General features: G+C 53.3%; 2 protein-coding genes across 6 annotated transcripts; one reads left to right on the forward strand and one right to left on the reverse strand.

The window, feature by feature from the left end:
- Positions 1-1,805: 1,805 nt before the first annotated feature.
- HMOX2 (heme oxygenase 2) lies at positions 1,806-11,753 on the reverse strand. The gene is made up of 6 exons (XM_079954105.1): positions 11,600-11,753; positions 7,346-7,485; positions 6,042-6,159; positions 3,949-4,440; positions 2,632-2,752; positions 1,806-2,530 (listed from the first exon to the last, which is right to left on the reverse strand). Exons 2-6 carry the CDS (start codon positions 7,426-7,428, stop codon positions 2,403-2,405), a joined length of 942 nt encoding a protein of 313 aa, XP_079810231.1. The 5' UTR covers positions 7,429-7,485; positions 11,600-11,753; the 3' UTR covers positions 1,806-2,402.
- Positions 11,754-11,953: 200 nt separating this feature from the next.
- Positions 11,954-17,901, forward strand: NMRAL1 (NmrA like redox sensor 1). Of its 5 annotated transcripts, none has more exons than XM_079953999.1 (6): positions 11,954-12,261; positions 13,307-13,376; positions 14,840-15,078; positions 16,041-16,290; positions 17,246-17,436; positions 17,648-17,901. In XM_079953999.1, the coding sequence occupies exons 2-6, from the start codon at positions 13,337-13,339 to the stop codon at positions 17,825-17,827; spliced, it is 900 nt and encodes a 299-aa protein (XP_079810125.1). In that variant the 5' UTR covers positions 11,954-12,261; positions 13,307-13,336; the 3' UTR covers positions 17,828-17,901. The 5 variants fall into 5 exon arrangements, with proteins under 5 accessions (XP_079810125.1, XP_079810126.1, XP_079810124.1 ...); XM_079954000.1 differs by having other exon boundaries at positions 13,311-13,376; XM_079953998.1 differs by having other exon boundaries at positions 11,954-12,245.
- The last annotated feature ends 95 nt before the right edge of the window (positions 17,902-17,996 follow it).

A 17,996-nucleotide genomic window follows, 5' to 3' on the forward strand; every position in this document is an offset into this window, starting at 1 on the left:
TTTTGTGTGAGAGAGAACGGTTGTGATTACAGGTGGGGCACCAGGCAGAGGTCATTGGGTGGGTATACTTCCTGGTTTTAGCAGGAAGAACGAGACACGAGATGTATTTGGCGGAGGTGGGGAGGGAAAGGAAGGCAAGCTGGAACCCCCTTGGGCCTTCCCTGGGCCACACTGACCATTCCCAAGAAACGCAGAGAGAGGGAGGCTCCCTCTTCTCCCCTGTATGTGCCAATGTGCGTGCACAAGCATGAGATCGCACTTCTCAGTGTACCTGCAACCAGACACGAATGTGCTTGCATACATGCTGGAGAAGGTTCTGTCTGCTTTTGGAAGACAGGAAACTGCCTTAGACTAAATAAAAAGAATTCCTTCCAGTAGCACCTTAGAGACCAACAAAGTTTGTTATTGGTATGAGCTTTCGTGTGCATGCACACTTCTTCAGAAAGCTCATACTAGTAACAAACTTTGTTGGTCTCTAAGGTGCTACTGGAAGGAATTTTTTTGTTTGTTTGTTTTGACTACGGCAGACCAACATGACCTGTAACTGCCTTAGACCAAGACCACTGGTCCATCTAGCTCAGGAGTGTTGACACCAATTGGCAGCTGCTCTCCCAGCCCTGCTTGGAGACGCTGAGGACTGGACCTGAGACCACTTGCATCGAGGCAACAGGCCATCGACCCTTCCCTGCACGCTTGCCCCCTTACTCCGACTTCCCTGAACTTTGGGAAGGCTGGTGTCTGCTCATCGGTTTTACTCTGCCCTGTTGAAATTCTCTAGCAGGCGTCTCCACAGCCAAGGCCAGTTTCATCAATGCATCCCTCCAATTATGATGCATTTTAGCACGACAGCCCCCATCTTCCCACCTCCATCTACTTGGGAGGCTTTTGGCTGGAACTGCTAGATGCTGGTAGGAAGGGGAAACCTTGTGGAAGGGACATCTCAGTCACCCAAGGAGCACTGCCCTTTGACCCAGGGGCCCCCTCCCAAAAGGAAAAGGACGACTCAGCTGCTGAAATGCTGCTGCTGTGGGACAGCTATGAATTCAGGGGAATTAAACTAATGGTGAGCATTTGGAGAGGGGGAGGGAAATCTGGCAATGGCTAAATGGTGATAGTTTCCAGGCAGCCATCGTAGGAGGGGAGGGGCCCTGCTTGTGATCTTCCTCAGCATCTGCTTGGAAAGCAGCAAGTTAGATTAAGTGGGCTGACTTAATAGAGCTGTCCTTAATCCTCCGCTGGATAGAAGAGTTCAGTGCTCTGCTGCCTCCTCAAGGAGGCGGGGGGGGGAGGGAGGGGGAGGGAAATGGCCAGAAAGACTGCCCTCGGCAGACCTCGAAATCTTGAGAAAGCTGCTACTCCAAGCCCCAATGTAAATGAGCCACCAAACCTTGAATGGGCTAGGACAAATCTGAGCTGGCAAGTTGGCCCAAATGTTGACTTTAAAAGTCTCCGTTTCCACAGCAGTGAAAGCCAGCCACTTGCCAAGGAGTTAGCCAAAAAGAGGACTTGAAAAACCAAGTGGGAGTTGTCTGCCAGACACTAAAAGCCTCACCAGGAAGTCACCCATGCAGGGCTTTGGGGCAACTGCCAAGTGGTGAGTGGAGGCAGCTGATGCAGCACAAGAGGGAGAGAGAAAGGTGGGGGAGAGAGGAATAGGGCAACACCAGGCTTCCTGGCTCTGGGAGCAGTTGACCCTCTGGCAGGCTTTGCAGGGCACACTCAGCTGGGCCTCACTCTCACAAATCCGGCAAGGAGAGATGCCTGCAGTCAGGCTGCTTCCTCTTCAACCCCAAGTCACACACCAGTTTTAAGACACCGAAATATAAATTTTATTATTTCCGAGTCGTTAACACAGTCCATAAGTTACATGGAAACTAAACCGTTAGCGTTTCTCTTATGTACAAGAGGGTAACTCAAAGTCTGCAGTTCGTCTACTACGTACCTGGAATGCCACAAAGTCGGAGCCCACCATGAGCGGAAGCAGAAGGGGCAGGGCGCTTCCTGCCCCCTCCCTGCCTCCCCTTGCAAGGAGGCAAACTGGTCCCACCCATGTTAGTGCCCAGACCTCCCTCTCCAGCAGGCAAAGGCGGGCAGGGAGTTGTGGGTCTGGGAATGAGCTGCCAGGCTCCACCCAGGGCTTTGGTATTCAACAAAGCGCAGTGCCAAGCAAGCAGCACGGGGGGTGTGTGTGTCTCTAGTGCCAACTTGCTAGCTAACCCACCGAAACACCGCTCATGTACAGACAGGCAGGAGGGCATCTCCCCCGTTCGCTCATTCCTTGTGCATTTGGGTTTAATGGTTTCTTAATTAAATCGTTCCACCTGAGTCGGTGGAAAACAGTCAGAGTCCTGCCAAGTAAGTGCCACTGTCACCAGGAAGCAGCAGCAGAGTGTGCTGCCTCCTCACATCACGTACCAGGCCACAACTCCTGCGGCGACAGCAACGCAGGCCGCCAGGACCAGCTGGACGGTGGGCAATTTCAGCAGAGCCAAGGCCACGTGGCAGGGGCAGCTGGAGACTTCGGCAGCGCCTGGGGAGAAGGAGGGGGGAGAGAAGGGTGGAATCAGAGTCCGGCAGGGGCGCAGGCCAGGCACCCAAAGAGGGAGGGGGAGGTGTAAGAAGGAGACCCACCTAGCTTGGTGGCGTAGTAGGGGCACTTGCGCAGGTCTCCTTTCCCATCGTGCACGGGGAGCCCCCCCTCTTGGGTTTCTTCCGCTAACAAAGCCCCGATCTTGTCCAGTTCCTCAAACACCTGCAGAGAAGGGGCAAAGAGAAGCCATGAGCCAGAGCAACCACCCCCCCGGAGTCCTGGTGCACTATAATAATAATAATAATAATAATAATAATAATAATAATAATAATAATAATAATAATAATAATAATTTATTATTTATACCCCGCCCATCTGGCTGGGCTTCCCCAGCCTCTTTGGGCGGCTTCCACAAAATATTAAAATACTGTAATACATCAAACATTAAAAGCTTCCCTAAAAAGGGCTGCCTTCAGATGTCTTCTAAAAGTCTGGTAGTTGTTGTTCTCTTTGACATCTGATGGGAGGGCATTCCACAGGGCGGGTGCCACCACCGAGAAGGCCCTCTGCCTGGTTCCCTGTAACTTGGCTTCTCGCAGAGAGGCAACCGCCAGAAGCCCCTCGGCCCTGGACCTCAGTTTCTGGGCAGAACGATGGAGGTGGAGACACATGCCGGTCAAGGACTGGCCCTGAAGTGCCACCTGCGCCAAGCCTGGGGTTCTAGTCAAAGGAGGTCCCATCGTGGCTGGCAGCAGGCAAATCCCAGCCCAGAGCCTGGCACCAACCAAGCCAAGGCCTTGGCAGCCTCGCAGGCCGCAGTTGCCTGGGCAGTGCAGAGATTTCAGCAAGACCTGCTCATCCCTTAGTGGGTGGGACCTCTTCAGCAGGAAGACACATTTTGCCCCTGGGTCTGCCCCTTTGGGCAACGCCTTACTGGCAATGGGGAAGTGAGACTTTGTGTGTGGGTGCACATGCTGCTGACAGGGGGCTAGAAACTTGTTTCACAACACTCAACCTCCTGCGCCAGGTGGCTGTTCAGTCGCAACCCTGGCAACGGAAGCCACAGATTTGTGACCTTTGCACACAGCCCGGGAGCCAGCGCTGCTGACTGCTCCCTCGAGGATGTGGGCCAAGGAGGGCAAAAGGTAGGGGGAGGGAGGTGTCACACAACCCGGTCCAGAGCAGAGGCCGGGGGCACAACCCTGCCCAGGAGAGAGCACCAAGGGGCCAGCCTCAAAGCCAAGCTGAGAACTATAGGGAGGGCAAAGGCTGGCTAAATGACAGGGGGATTCCCGCAAGCACCCAGCTGGGTTTGTAGCCCCTCCTGTCAGCAGAAGCTGCTTCCTGCTCCTCAGCTCCAGGTGGGGTCTTCTTTGCAGCCAAAACAGCCTCCCCCTGCCCCCACCCCAGCTCCGTACCTGCATGTTGAATTCGAAGGCCTTGTTGGCCTCTTCGACGATCCTCTCCTTGGTCCCCTTGTCCAAGTCCAGGGCGTTGAGCCGGGCTCTGTAGAACTGCTTGAACTGCTGGGGGTTGGAAATGTTGTCGAAGATGTAGAACTGGACCCCCTCGCCGGTGCTGGGCAGCTTCAGCGCCCGCTGGGCCACCTTCTTCAGCACCTGCCCCCCTGACAGGTCCCCCATGTAGCGGGTGTAGGCATGAGCCACCAGCAGCTCCGGCTCCTGCTGCCCCACATGCCGGATGCGGTCGATGTAGCGCTGGGTGGCCTCTGAGCACTGGACCTTCTCCCGCCAGCCTTCCCCGTAGAAATACTCCAGGTCTTTCATCAGGGCCTCCTTCCGGTGCAGCTCCAGGGGGAAGTAGAGAGGGGTGAAGGCCGGCTGGTCCTTGTTCCGCTCCATCTCCTCCTCCAGAGCAGAGTACGTGAAGTACAGGGCCACGGTGCCCAGCTGCAAGAGAGAAGAGGAGCCATGTGGGGAAAGGAGGCAGCACGGGACCCCAGCTTCCCCTCCCTCACCTGGTCAGGAATTATGGGGCCTGGCATAGGTGGGGGGCACAGCTTGCCCACCTCTAGCCCACAATGCCTGACTGGCAGAAGCTCTCCTGGGTCCCAGGCAGAGAAGAGTCTTCCCAGGCGCTGTTGCCCGAACCATTTTTAAGCCGAGATGCGGAGGGCATGGAAGCAGGGGCTCTGCTAGGGCACTCAGCTGCACTCTCAGGCTGGCCTCCTTTGCCCCAGGCCATGCTACTTGGGAACCCTCCGGTGGGCACCTAACTGGCTGGGCAACATGTCAACAACTCCTTTCAAATGAGGGGTTTGGAGCCTATCGGGTGGCTGCTGGAATTTCACTGATCTGCCCCCACGATCTGAAGAGTTCAAGGTGGACTATGGAGGGCAGCAGGTTTGAGGCAAAAGACTAGAGACTGGAACAGTCCTGGGAGCTGTGGGCTAAAACGTTGCCCCCCTGGATGGTCCCCCCGAAGGAGTTGCTTCTGGATCCAGTGCTGTTCTTGGGGCTCACACAGCCTCAGACTACTGCAATGTGCTCTACGTGGGGTTACCTTTGAAGGTGACTCAGGAACTACAATTAATCCAGAATGTGGCACCTAGACTGGTGACTGGGAGTGGCCGTCAAGACCATGTAACACCGGTCCTGAAAGACCTACATTGGCTCCCAGTACGTTTCCAAGCACAATTCAAAGTGTTGGTGCTGACCTTGAAAGCCCTAAATGGCCTCGGCCTAGTATACCTGATGGAGCATCTCCACCCCCCGGACACTGAGGTCCAGCTCGGAGGGCCTTCTGGCAGTTCCCTCACTGTGAGAAGTGAGGCTACAGGAAACCAGGCAGAGGGCCTTCCTGGTAGTGGCGCCTGCCATGTGGAACTCTGTCCCATCAGATGTCAAGGAAATAAACAACTATCCGACTTTTAGAAGACATCTGAAGGCAGCCCTGTTTAGGGAAGTTTTTTAATGTCTAATGTTCTGTTGAAAGCTGCCCAGAGTGGCTGGGGAAACCATGCCAGATGGGAGGGGTATAAATAATAAAATTGTTGTTGTTGATGGTGGTGGTATGGCTTATATTCAGGCCAATACGGTATCTTTTATAAACACTGGAGGTTTTTTTAAAAAATAAGCAAGTGGTATATAAGTGTTATGAAATAAAGATCTCCAGCCCCTGACTAGTGAACAGGGAAGGCTGAGCAGCTGCCACTAAGCCCACTTTTGACCAGTCACAAGGGGACTATTCAACAGAGCCAGAAGCATCTGCGCCCAGCAGCTGGGCTAAGTTCTTTGCTGGGGGAGAGAGCTCCCTACAGGCCACACAGCACATATGAATCGCATCCCCCATCTGCTAAAACAGGGTGGGGCAACCTCTGCTGCCGCCCCGCCCCCGCCAGCTGATGCTCAACTACAACTCCCATCAGCCCCTGCAAGCATGGTCAATGCCCAGGGCTGATGGGAGGTACAGTTCAGCAACACCTGGAAGGCTAAAGGTTGCCAACACCTGTTCTAAAGAGGGATCATAGCCAGCACACTGCAAGACGCACCTTGAAGAGCTCCCTCTTGATGCGCCCTTTCAGGAAATCCTTGACAAACTGAGTGTTTTCAGCCCGATCATGTGATTCCTTGGTCCCTTCCTTGAGCAGCTCAGACAAGTCTGTGGCGCTGTGGAGAGGCAGAAGTGCCTAAGGGGAAGAGGTCTTACATGCGCAGCCCGAGATCGGAAGCAGCTGGCACGAGCTTGATTCAGCCTCCCAGCACCCAAAAACAACCAGCCCAGAACTCTCAGGCCCCATGAAACCACCACAAACACTGCTGTGCCTTTCTGCACTCCAGGGCAAGAGAAGGCATTACACTCACCCACTCCATGCAATGTGCTGTCAGCACCCCAAGCCTCACCAACCTGTCCTCCGAGAGCCTTGTACTTGCCTGGAAAACAGCCCAGGACACCTCCTGCTGCCTACAGGCTACCTGTGCCCTTGCTGTGCCCCACCTTGGCCAGAGTTATTGGCCTTACCTGGATGAGTCCTCTAATCTGGGAGACTCCCCCCAGCCCACCTGCTTCCATTTGGTTCCGTCAATGAGCCCCATAACACCTTCAGAGAGAGCTGAGCTAGGTGCCATTTTCCCAGAGGGGCTTCTTGGAAGCACAGATACCGAACTCTGAAAGCGTTCTTTGGATATGGCAAGCTGAGGACTCTGAAGACCCCCAACTAAGAATCTCTCAGGGAGGAGTGGGTTTCATTACCAAACAAACTTCCCTTCATTCAGCACCTGGCTTAGCAGGGAAGGGGTTTCACCCAGCATGACAAACAGCCGAGGCTGAAACACCAGCGTTCCTTCTTCAAGTTCCCACATCTGAGGCAGCAGCAGGAACATCAATATGCAGAAAGTTAATTGTGTCGAAGCTGTATTTTTGATCACTTTATTGTCTACTTGTTGTTAAAGTGTGCTGCTTTTTTTCAGTTGATAACCACTATTTTATGTAGGTCATAAAATAAGTCTCCTTTGGGGGCATTTTCACTTCATTTTCTTGCTCCAGGCCTACTCACATTCATGCAGTCGAAATAAAGAAAGAAATTTGTCCGGTAGCACCAACTAAGTTTGTTCTGGGTATAAGCTTTTGTGTGCATGCACATGAAAGCTTATACCCAGAACAATCTTAGTTGATCTCTAAGGTGCTACTGGACAATTTTAAAATTTATTTATTTATTTCAAGTGCGTCAGACCAACACGGCTACCTACCTGAATCTAGAACCACATTCATGCAGTAACACTCCATCAAACCACAAGGACAAGATCTCCCAGCCTGCCATTGCGGCCTCTGCCAATACTTCCTTCTCCTCCTCACCTCACATTGTCGTCATCCTCCTCCAACTCCTCATAGGAGAGATTTTCAGGCTCCTCCAGTGCCTCTGTTACATCAGACGACATTCTGCAACCAGTGGATCTTGGCTGGGCTGCAGGACCCTTTGCTCAATCCTCAATTACCTGTTCAGAAAGAGCAAGAGTCAGTTACACAGCCTCAAGTCTGCAGCATCCTTAACAGTCAAATAAGATTCACGCAGCTGGAGCTGAAAACCAAGCTTTGCAGATCAAAGGCTAACAACGTGGTGGTGCGAAGCATTAACCTGACCTGTTTGTGACCAAGCCAACTTAGAAGTGCAGGATTTTAAGCCTTCCACCCCAAATGTAAGTCCTTGTCACCAGCAACTTTCACTGTGCGGTCCAATAAACTGCCCACTCTTCAGTAAGAACAGCCTCCGACTAAGCTCCATGGTCAGCCTGAGAACTGAGGAGAGCAAAGAGCCCAGTTTGATGTGCAACTGCTGAGCAAACCATTGTTTGGGCTGCAGCTGCCCCGGCAGCAGAAAGAGTAGCAAAGAAGTCCTTCAATGCCTGCCTTTCATTTCTAGGATTTGGGCTGCAGCAGCAGCAGCAGCAGCAGCAGCCTCTACTTGGTGAGCCATTGAAACTGCTCCAGAGGAACAAAGGGAGGGAGCAGCCAAAGCTGAATGCGAGCCAGCTCTGCCAGCCATGCCATGAAGGACATGCAGGGGACGAGACAGATGATACCTATGGCCAAGAACAACAAGATAGTCAGAAACACTGCAGGGCTTGCAGGCAGATATGGGAAAGAGAGAGAGATAGAGAGACAGACAGACAAATACAGCAAGACACAGGGAGACACACAGAATGAGAGAGAGGCGATATGCGAACTGCATCTCCTCAAGTTAGTGGGGACAAAGTAACAGCAGGTACGGTGCCAGTGCTTTAAAAAGGATGCCACAAGCTACCCATCAGCACCATTACACCCTGTCGAGCTGCAGCAGCCCCTGCCTTGCGTCACCTCACCCAGCCCCCCCCCCCAGGAAATCCTGGGCTTAACTAATGCATTTCTGATTTGGTGCCTTGGTGGAAAACTGCACATGAGCAACTCAAGCAGGATTTAAAAGAGTCAGCCCTCAACACCTAATCAGGTCTGGGCCTAGAGATTTTGCAATACATTATAACCCTATTTCAATTTGGCTACACAAGCCTGGTGATGCATCAGGTACCAGCCACAGACATGCCCTCCATCGAAATGCCATCAGAGGACACTGGTTGCTCAGAAACCTGCTCCAAATCATGCACTCTGCTGCCAGTTCCTTTCCTAGACCACAGGGAACATGGAGACGTTTTGCAAATCACTGCTAGTTAGCTCTTCAGTTCCTTTCCGAGTGGCCAGTGCCCAAAAGGACACCACATACCAGTCACAAAGGCACCTTATTATAAGCCAGTGATGGATAGGGGCAAAAGTTATTCCCATCCCAGAGCACAGGAACCAGCTGAGTGCTGCTACAGATGTGTACACTTCCAGGCAATCCATCAGCCAAATTACAGTTCGAGAGACAAAACTTCCTTCTCTAAAATGTCCCAGGAGAAGGCCGCACCCCAGGCACCTCCCTGCCACAGGATTCCAGTCGCCACCATGCCAACTAGGCAAGGACTTGACGTCAGGAGGCTGTTGATACCAGGAAACCTCCCACTGCCTTTGCCTTCGTTTCAGGAAAACCTATGCATCATACCACCAGAGGGCTGGCAGAATGATCCACTTACAAGCTGCTCAGGCACAGCTCACTTCCAGAGACTGGGAATTTATTCTGTCTTTCTCAGAGGCCAACAGTTCCAAAGGAACTTGAGAAAGAATCTGTTAGGAACTTATATGAATGCCCCACTCCCCCCCAAAACGAATTCCCTCTAACATTGCTTCTAATATTTTCAGCTGGACCAGTACAGTTCCAAAGGAAAATCACAAGTTGCCTACTCAAAAAAACGCAGCTGACGTATACAGGACAATGAAATGTTAATAAGTTAACATAGTTAGCAGCTTAACTATATTTCCAGCACTTTTGACACTCATTTTCCAAGCTGATTGAGTCTGTGCCAATCCTTCCTCTGATACAGGAGTGGGATGCTCAGGACAGTGCCAGGCCCCATTTAAGAGGGAGCAGCAACAGCACGACCTTCAGATGCTCAGGCAGGACAACTAAGCATCCTCCACTTCACCACATGGAAGAAGCCATGGCAGGTAGTGGAACCTCCAAGTCCAGAAGCAGCAGGCTGCAGATTATCAACTGTTTGGGCCAGGAGAGGCGGTGGTAAAATGACGGAGGGCTGCAATCTTCATGCGCCACATGGATGCTTCCGGGCAGCATCCTGCTAGTTGCTGTTGGAAACAGAATGCCAGAACAGCTGGGCCGCCTCGTCTGACCCACTAGGGCTCTTCCACGGTATTAGCTGTGGTAGCTAAACTACAGGCTCACATCCAAAGGCAGCTTGCCTCTGGGTAAATCCCAGACCCATAGTTAAAGAACAGGAAGCTGAGAGTAGGAATAGATAAGACACCCCCCCCCCAGAATGGAGGGGTGCAAGAAGTGGGGTCTCCCAGGAAACTTGTTCATAAATCAGGTAGTTTAAATGGACCCTCTTCACAAGGGAGGGAGGGAAGAACTAAGTCCAGATATAGTTCTTGCATCCCTCCATGATGGAGTCTGTCCGCTTCTTCCTACTCTCAGCCTCCTGCTTTTTAACCAATAAATAAGTAAACGTGGGGCTTTTTAGTTGGGTGGGGGTAGTGAGTAAAGTGATGCAGGGGTAAAAAATTATTCACAATTGTGAAGAAATTCCTTCCTTTTCTCCTAATCCAGTGAGGGTGAATAGTGGAAATTGGGGGTGGGCAGAAGGAAAATCCCCCTCCATGCAGCTAAGCGACTGGAATTAAGCGAGTGTCAGACTAGAAGGTGGTTTCCGATCCCCTCCTTGGCCACGGAGCTCATTGGGTGTGACATTGGGAGCCAAGCACCGCCTCCCTGAGCCTCCCTTGCAGGGTTATTGTGGGGATCAGAGGAGGACCAGGGCCCAGCAGAGACCAGGCTTCGAATTCCCCTCACTGGGCATGACCTTGAGCCACTCGCCATCTCTCTCATCCCAACCTACCTCACAGGGTTGTTGTGGTGGGGGAAGTCTGACTTAGTTATGTACTGTCATTGCACCCCGACCTCTCTCTCTCTCTCTCTCACTCTCTCTCTCTCTCCAGGCACCTCAAGGGGGGGGTGAGTGGTTCTTCTCCCTCCTCCTCCTCCTCCTTTCTGAATCCCCAACAACCCCCCCTGCAAGGCAGGCCCGGCCTGAGGGAGGCGCTTCCAAGAGGGGGGGGTGCAAGAGAGATTAAAATAGCCCTGATCCCCCAAGTTCCTAGTCCTCACTAGGAAGCCCCCCTCCCCAACAACCCCCCTGCGAGGCAGGCCCGGCCTGAGGGAGGCGCTTCCAAGATGGGGGGGGTGCAAGAGAGATTAAAATAGCCCTGAGCCCCCAAGTTCCTAGTCCTCACTAGGACCCCCCCTCCCCAACAACCCCCCTGCGAGGCAGGCCCGGCCTGAGGGAGGCGCTTCCAAGATGGGGGGGGTGCAAGAGAGATTAAAATAGCCCTGAGCCCCCAAGTTCCTAGTCCTCACTAGGACCCCCCCTCCCCAACAACCCCCCTGCGAGGCAGGCCCGGCCTGAGGGAGGCGCTTCCAAGATGGGGGGGGGTGCAAGAGAGATTAAAATAGCCCTGAGCCCCCAAGTTCCTAGTCCTCACTAGGACCCCCCCTCCCCAACAACCCCCCTGCGAGGCAGGCCCGGCCTGAGGGAGGCGCTTCCAAGATGGGGGGGGTGCAAGAGAGATTAAAATAGCCCTGAGCCCCCAAGTTCCTAGTCCTCACTAGGACCCCCCCTCCCCAACAACCCCCCTGCGAGGCAGGCCCGGCCTGAGGGAGGCGCTTCCAAGATGGGGGGGGGTGCAAGAGAGATTAAAATAGCCCTGAGCCCCCAAGTTCCTAGTCCTCACTAGGACCCCCCCTCCCCAACAACCCCCCTGCGAGGCAGGCCCGGCCTGAGGGAGGCGCTTCCAAGATGGGGGGGGGGTGCAAGAGAGATTAAAATAGCCCTGATCCCCCAAGTTCCTAGTCCTCACTAGGAACCCGCTAGGCCCGGCCTGGCTCTCCTGGGGAAAGGGGTTCGGAGGCGGCCCTCTGCGCATGCCCAGGGGAAGCCCGGCCAACGGCCGCCGCGGAACCGTTACCTCCGCCGGCCGCCGCTCCTGCCGCTTCCTCCGGGTCTCCTCGCGGTCTAGAGGCACTTCCGGTCCAGCGCCTCCGCCGGACGGAGCTCCGCCCCCTCGCGCTTGTCACGCGCACAAAGGGCCGCTTCCGAGGCGCGGCGGGCGGCCTATCGGCGGGCGAGCAGCGCGTTTGTGACGGCAGCGGGGCCCGCCCCCTCGGAGGAGGGGCCGAGGCTGGCCCGGAAATAGGCGGGGAATGAACCCCACTGCGCCCCGCCCCCTCCCCGGCTCGGCCAGAGAGAGGAGGGCGGCGGGAAGGGAGGGCGGGAGGCGCGCCTCTCCTCCGCCCCCGCGCGGCGCCTGCTTGCCACTGCAGGGAGGGGAGGGAGGCGGATGAAGACTTGGTTGTACAGTGTTATCTTTCTTGCCACAAACCCAGTAAAAATAAAAATAAAAAATAACCCAGCAATGCCGCTGCTGCAGTGAAGCCCCTTCGGGGGAGAGAGTGCCTCCGAGCATGTGCAGAGTTCCTTTCCCCTTCCCTTTCCCTCCCGCGGGCTGCACTGCGTGACGACATCGCCGTGCCTTTCGGAGTCACGCGCTGCTCACGAGGCTCCCTCGCACCAGGACGCCTTTTTCCTGCGGATCATCGTGATCACCGAGAGTCGTGAGTCTCTGGCCATGTGCATTCAGGGCGTTACCCTTAACACGTGTATTGACCAGGGGATGAAGAAATCCCACCCCCGTCATTCCAGATTGTGCCAAGTGGGGTCTCCAATCAGTTCCAGGGACTTACTGGTGGCTCAGCCAGAGTGAAACGGGCACCCGATCAGTGATCCTTCCATTGCAATTCCTGCATTGTAGGGGGATTGGGCTGGATGACCTTTGGGGATCCCCCTCCAAGTCCTGCCTGGTGTCAGTGTAGCAGGAACCCCCCCCCACCCCAATCATTCTGTTTGTACAAACTTCACACACACTCACACTCACACACTACATACGCCACACTTCTGTTATAAATTCATAAGAAAATCAACCATACATCGGATTTGCACTGTTCCACTTTTATTTCACTCCATGAAGGAAGGACTACAAAATGGGGAAGGTTTGATACAGGGCAGCCATAATCCCTTCACCATCCCAGCACATCTACAGGAGCCCTGCCCAGTTATGGCTATGCCAACCCTGATGGTCCTAGACAGAAGACAATCAAGATCACAAAGAACTTGCATATGGGAGTGGATTCAGCATGGACTGAAACAAAGGACACTGATCAGATCTTCCCTCAGGGGGCAGGAAACTGCAAACCCTTTGTCTCCTGGAAGTGACTCATGGGGAGGGGGAGAGAAGGGAACCAGCCAGGTGACAGGACACTCAGGTTACCACTGCAACTCCTCCCTGAACCCCTCCTTTCTGTAATGTATGCATGATGTTTCTGGGGGTGGGCTTGACCTAGAGGAGGGGAATTTCAAAAGTTTTTATAAGGTCTTGCACACCATTTTTCTGGGTCTTTTCTCTCACCTGCAAGTGAGGGGAGTACCCTGTTGCAACAGTTCAATAAAGGCCAAGCCTACAGGCTGCTGATTTGCTCCAATTTACTCTGGTTGGTGTCTTTACTTTTTGTCCAAGGGAGCCCTCGGATTTTTCCGGTAACATCAGGAAAGCAGCGGCAAGGCGGGAGCAATCTCTCCCTCGAGACCTTTGCAAAAGTTCTTTCTTCCTTTCTCCAAGGCAGCCAAAGTACCCTCAGCTCCTCCGAGAATGGCAGAGAAGAAACGCGTGGTGGTTTTTGGAGCTACAGGTAGGTAACCTTCCAAAATGGAGACTAGGAAACATGTCGCGCATTCTTGCATCTCGGCGGGAAGTGGGCGCATCTCTCAGGTAGGTTGCCTGTGGGCGCAGCGGGGAGGCGGGAGATTTATCTTGCACGGAGAGGGTCTGATCTGCGTCCCCGGGGGCAATTCGGGAATGTCAGGCTCTGGACCTCGGGGGCTATAGATGGCCTTAATGTTCCTTGCTTTGCCTGCTTCAAAACGTGCTTAGGCAGTACCCCCCCCCCCTTTTAGGGAGCATAGCCCAGTGGCAGGGCATTGAATCATAGAACTTACAGCTGGAAGGGACCCCAAGAGTCACCTAGTCCCACCCGCTACAATGCAGGAAGCTTTTGCCCAACCTGGGGCTCGAACCCGTAACCCTGAGATTCTTTAGTTTTGCTCCCCCTTCAGCCTCTGGCCATATCCAGCTCTCCTGCCTGAAACCCCAGAAGAGCTGCTGCCAGTCAAGAGAAGTTAGCTCTCCTAAACTTGCTGTCCCCTAGCTAGTGTGGTTCCTCACCAATTCCCCGTCCCTTGAAAATTAGGGTCCTGGTGGGCCGTTTAATGACATTCCGCCGCCTGCTGTAGCAACTTTAACACACTGTTCTAGATGCTGCGTTGATTTTAATTGTACTATTTTTAATTCCTTCAAATTACAGTACTGTGCAATGAAATGCAGCGTGAGAAATAAAAGCAGCAACGCAGTTAAAATGTGTGTGACGAATGGGCTGTCTCCACACATCGGAAGGTGGCGGGCTCTCCTTCCTGGGAGGCTTTTATAGGCAGAGGGTGGGGGGGCACCTGTCAGGGATGCCTGAGTTGCGACTCCTGCATTACAGGGGGTGGGACTAGATGACCCTCGGGGTCCCTTCCAACTCTACCATTCCGTGGTTCTGTGATCCACAGAGGCATTGCAGGCAACCTGAGTGAAGTTCACAAGCCCACCATGCCCTTGACTACAATTCTCATCAGCTTCTGCCCTCGTCCCCTCTGGAGGACACCATGTTTGGGAAGGGTGGTTTAGACAGTGTCCAACTAGATGACCTGAGGAACTGGCCTTGCCTAAGGCAGGGCCTTGTCCTTTGCGATGCATCTGTGGTGCATGCTGCCGACTGCAGAGACAGCTGAAGAATCCAGGGAGTCTCCCCTCTCTCCTGGTCTCCCAAGAACGTGGAGATTAATGAGGGGAGCAGAACAGAGGCCAGAGGTACGCAGACGCAGTTTGAGACGGCTTGGGAGAGGAGCATCTTAGGAGGGGTGGAAGGCAGGGACCTTCAGCCTAGGCAACTGCTCCATAGGGGCAAGACCTGCTGGGAAGGGTTGCTGAGACCACTAGGCCAAGAAGGATTCCATTCCCTTGAATAAAGAATTCACGTCACCGGCATCGGATATTTCCTTCCTTTCTCGCTGACCTGCTTCCGATTCTCCCCCTCCCCTTGCGTTCCCGCAGGGCTCCAGGGAGGCTCGGTGGCCAGGGCCCTGCTGGACGATGGCACCTTCCAGGTGTGTGCTATCACCCGCAACCCGCAGCAGAAGGCTGCCCAGGAGCTGGAGAAGAAGGGTGCTGAAGTGGTGAAGGCAGACCTGGAGGACGTGCAAAGCCTGGAGCAAGTCCTGCGAGGGGCGTACGGAGTCTTCCTCGTGACCGATTTCTGGGGACATCTCAGCAAAGAGCGGGAGGTTGCCCAGGTGGAGCTAAGCCCAAAGACGGGGCAACCCGCAGTGCAGTGTGAGGGGTGCCCAACAGGCATGGGGGGGGGGGAATTCTCTTTCAGAACTGGCTGCTGAGGCTGCATCTGCAGCTGTTTGATATGCTATTAAGAGCATCACGTGCCAATAATAAGCCTGGCAACCAATCAGCTGCTAAGTCTGATCTTGGTAGAAAAATGCACCCCGTGTTGCTGATAGAAGTACTGGGACTCATGCAACACGTTGGTGATTAATATACACAGAACAATAATTAGACATACTTTATCAACCTTCTGAGAAAAATACAAAACATTAAACAAAGCCACAAAGACTTGCAAACTGCCCAGCCTAAAATGAACTTATAATGTCTGGTTTCAATAGATTTTTCAAATGCTTAACTTCATTGTCTACAACTTTATTTAACATCTATCTACAGCTCTACTAGCATCTCTCGGTATTGTGAATATCACCGAACTTCCCTTTCGTTGGTATCTTCATGAACTTATCTAAAAGACTGAGTTAAGCATTTGAAAAATCTATTGAAACCAGACTTTCCAGATCAGCCGCAAAGATATCCTCACATGGCATGGATTGCAGCAAATCCAGTCTTGAAGTAACTAACACACGAACTCTGGCGGCTAAACTATCCTGCTCTCGGAATGGTCACAGCTGTTGCACCAGCCAAAGTTGGCCAGAGCTACTCCTCGCCCCAAGGCCACTGGGGTGACAGCTGTATATTAAGCTGCTGCTGAAGGCAGAAGGGCAACTCCCGTGGCCCACAGGGTCCTCCGCAACCCACAGCCCCACAAGCCACCCCTTTGCCAAAGTTCTTTCACTGCTGCCGGGAGCGCAGGCAAGGACAATCCCCTGCCTGGGAGGGAGCCATCTTCTTTCCTTGAGGGATAAATTTGGGCAAGACCAGTGCTTCCTGCCTCTCATTCCGTGTCCGGTTTTGCACCCAGGGGAAGAATATGGCAGACTTAGCCAAGCGACTGGCCTTGGGCTACGTGGTTTACAGCGGCCTGGAGAATGTGAAGAAGCTAACGGAGGGGCAGCTGGAGGTGCCGCACTTTGACGGCAAAGGCGAAGTGGAGGAATATTTTCGGGCTGTTGGGGTGCCCATGACCAGCCTTCGGCTGCCCTGGTACTTTGAGAACTTCATCACCATGTTCCGACCCCAGAAAGCCCCAGATGGAGACAGCTATGAGCTAGGTAACAGCATCCCTCCTTCTGCCCTTAAGAGATGCCTCACCTGCTGCCCAGATTGGCAGGGAGTCTGATGCCACTGGCGTGCCTCTCTCTTGCGGAGGAGGGAAGGGCAGGGGGGCCTCGAGCCTCACCTTGGGCAGCAAAAAAGATGGGCAGGTGCTTTCCTTACTCTGCCACTGCCCTCCCCACCCCATTCCAAAGGGTTCATTGAACACACTTTCATATTTTATTTTCATATATTAAATGTGTATACTGACCTTTATCCATAGATCTCAGGGCAGCAGCATGGGCATAGCCCATAGTTAGGAGGGGCAGGCTTCAGTTAAGTTTTCTTATTGATTTACGTGGTCGAGGGGGGGCGCATGTGTCCCCTTGGTGATGCACATGCACAGCAGAGGGAAGTGTCTGCAGGATAAGTAGCACAGATCTCCTTCCACAAGCCTCCCAATAAATTTGGGGAACTGATTGAATTATTATTATTATTATTATTATTATTATTATTATTATTTACTATAGAGCTTTGTATTCTTGGTGCCCCTTGTGCTTCTGATGGTTTCAGTCATAGGTTTGTGGGTCTGTCTATCTTGCAAGTCCCGCGTGCCACACCTTTTGCTCTCTCATTTCTTAAAGCGGTACCTTCCCCTTACTTGTCTACATTGCTTATTGCAAATATCCAGATAACCAGCTTTATAATTTCTTCTTGTGAATGTAACATCCCATGACAGCCTTGGTTTGGTTTTTAGGTGTTTCCCTCATGAGGTTCTATTTTGTGGTTTGGGATGCATCGATAATATTCAATAAAAATATGCCCCCTCCCTAAAAAAATAATATCATCCCCCTTTGTGCATCCGGGTTGCAACTGATGGTCACCTGCACTTGCTCTGCCTGTGCTGTTTTCTCCTTCCCCTGAGAGGCCTTGGCTCCTGATCAAACCTCCCTCCTCTTCTCTCTTTTGCAGTCATTCCCATGGGAGAAGTGCCCTTAGATGGGATGGCCGTGGCTGATCTTGGGCCAGTTGTGGTTCAGCTGATGAAAGAGCCAGAGAAATACATAGGCCAGGACATCGGGCTGAGCAGCTGCAAGCACACCGTGGCAGAGTACGCAGCCCTGATAGAAAAGTACACCGGGAAGCCTGTGAGAGATGCCAAGGTAAAGCAGGTGCATGGACAGCCCTCCAGGGAGGGGGGTGGGGACGACCACCAAGCTGGCACTCGCTGGAAGGAACAGGCCACACCCATCTGTACCTAAATGCCACAGCGAGAGCACCAGATGCTGCGGAAAGCTCCCAGGCCCCTGTTTGTTTCCAGGTCAGCATTATCTGCAAGTTAGACCAATGCAGTTTCTCCTGCTCTTTCTGCAGGTGTCGCTTGAATCCTATGAGAAGATGGACTTTCCTGGTGCCCAAGGGTTAGCTAACATGTTCCGCTTCAACATCCTGGGCCCAGTCCGAGATCCTGTCTTGACCCTGAAGCTCAACCCAAAGGCCAGGAAGTTTGAGGAGTGGGTGGCACAGGAAAAAGCTGCTTTCAAGGACCTGTAGCAGGGGAGGGGCCGCCCTGGGATCACCTGCTTTGTTCTCCCCTCTTAAATAAAAAAAGATGGCTTGGACCGTTATTCCATTCTCCTTGCAAGGTTGAGTTCATGGGAGGGGTGGCGGTTTTGAGGCTCACTTGCTTCAAGTCAAACCACAAAGGGGGGGTGGGCGGGAG

Source organism: Podarcis cretensis (assembly GCF_951804945.1).
Source record: "Podarcis cretensis genome assembly, chromosome: 14".
NCBI classification, from domain to species: Eukaryota; Metazoa; Chordata; class Lepidosauria; order Squamata; family Lacertidae; genus Podarcis; species Podarcis cretensis.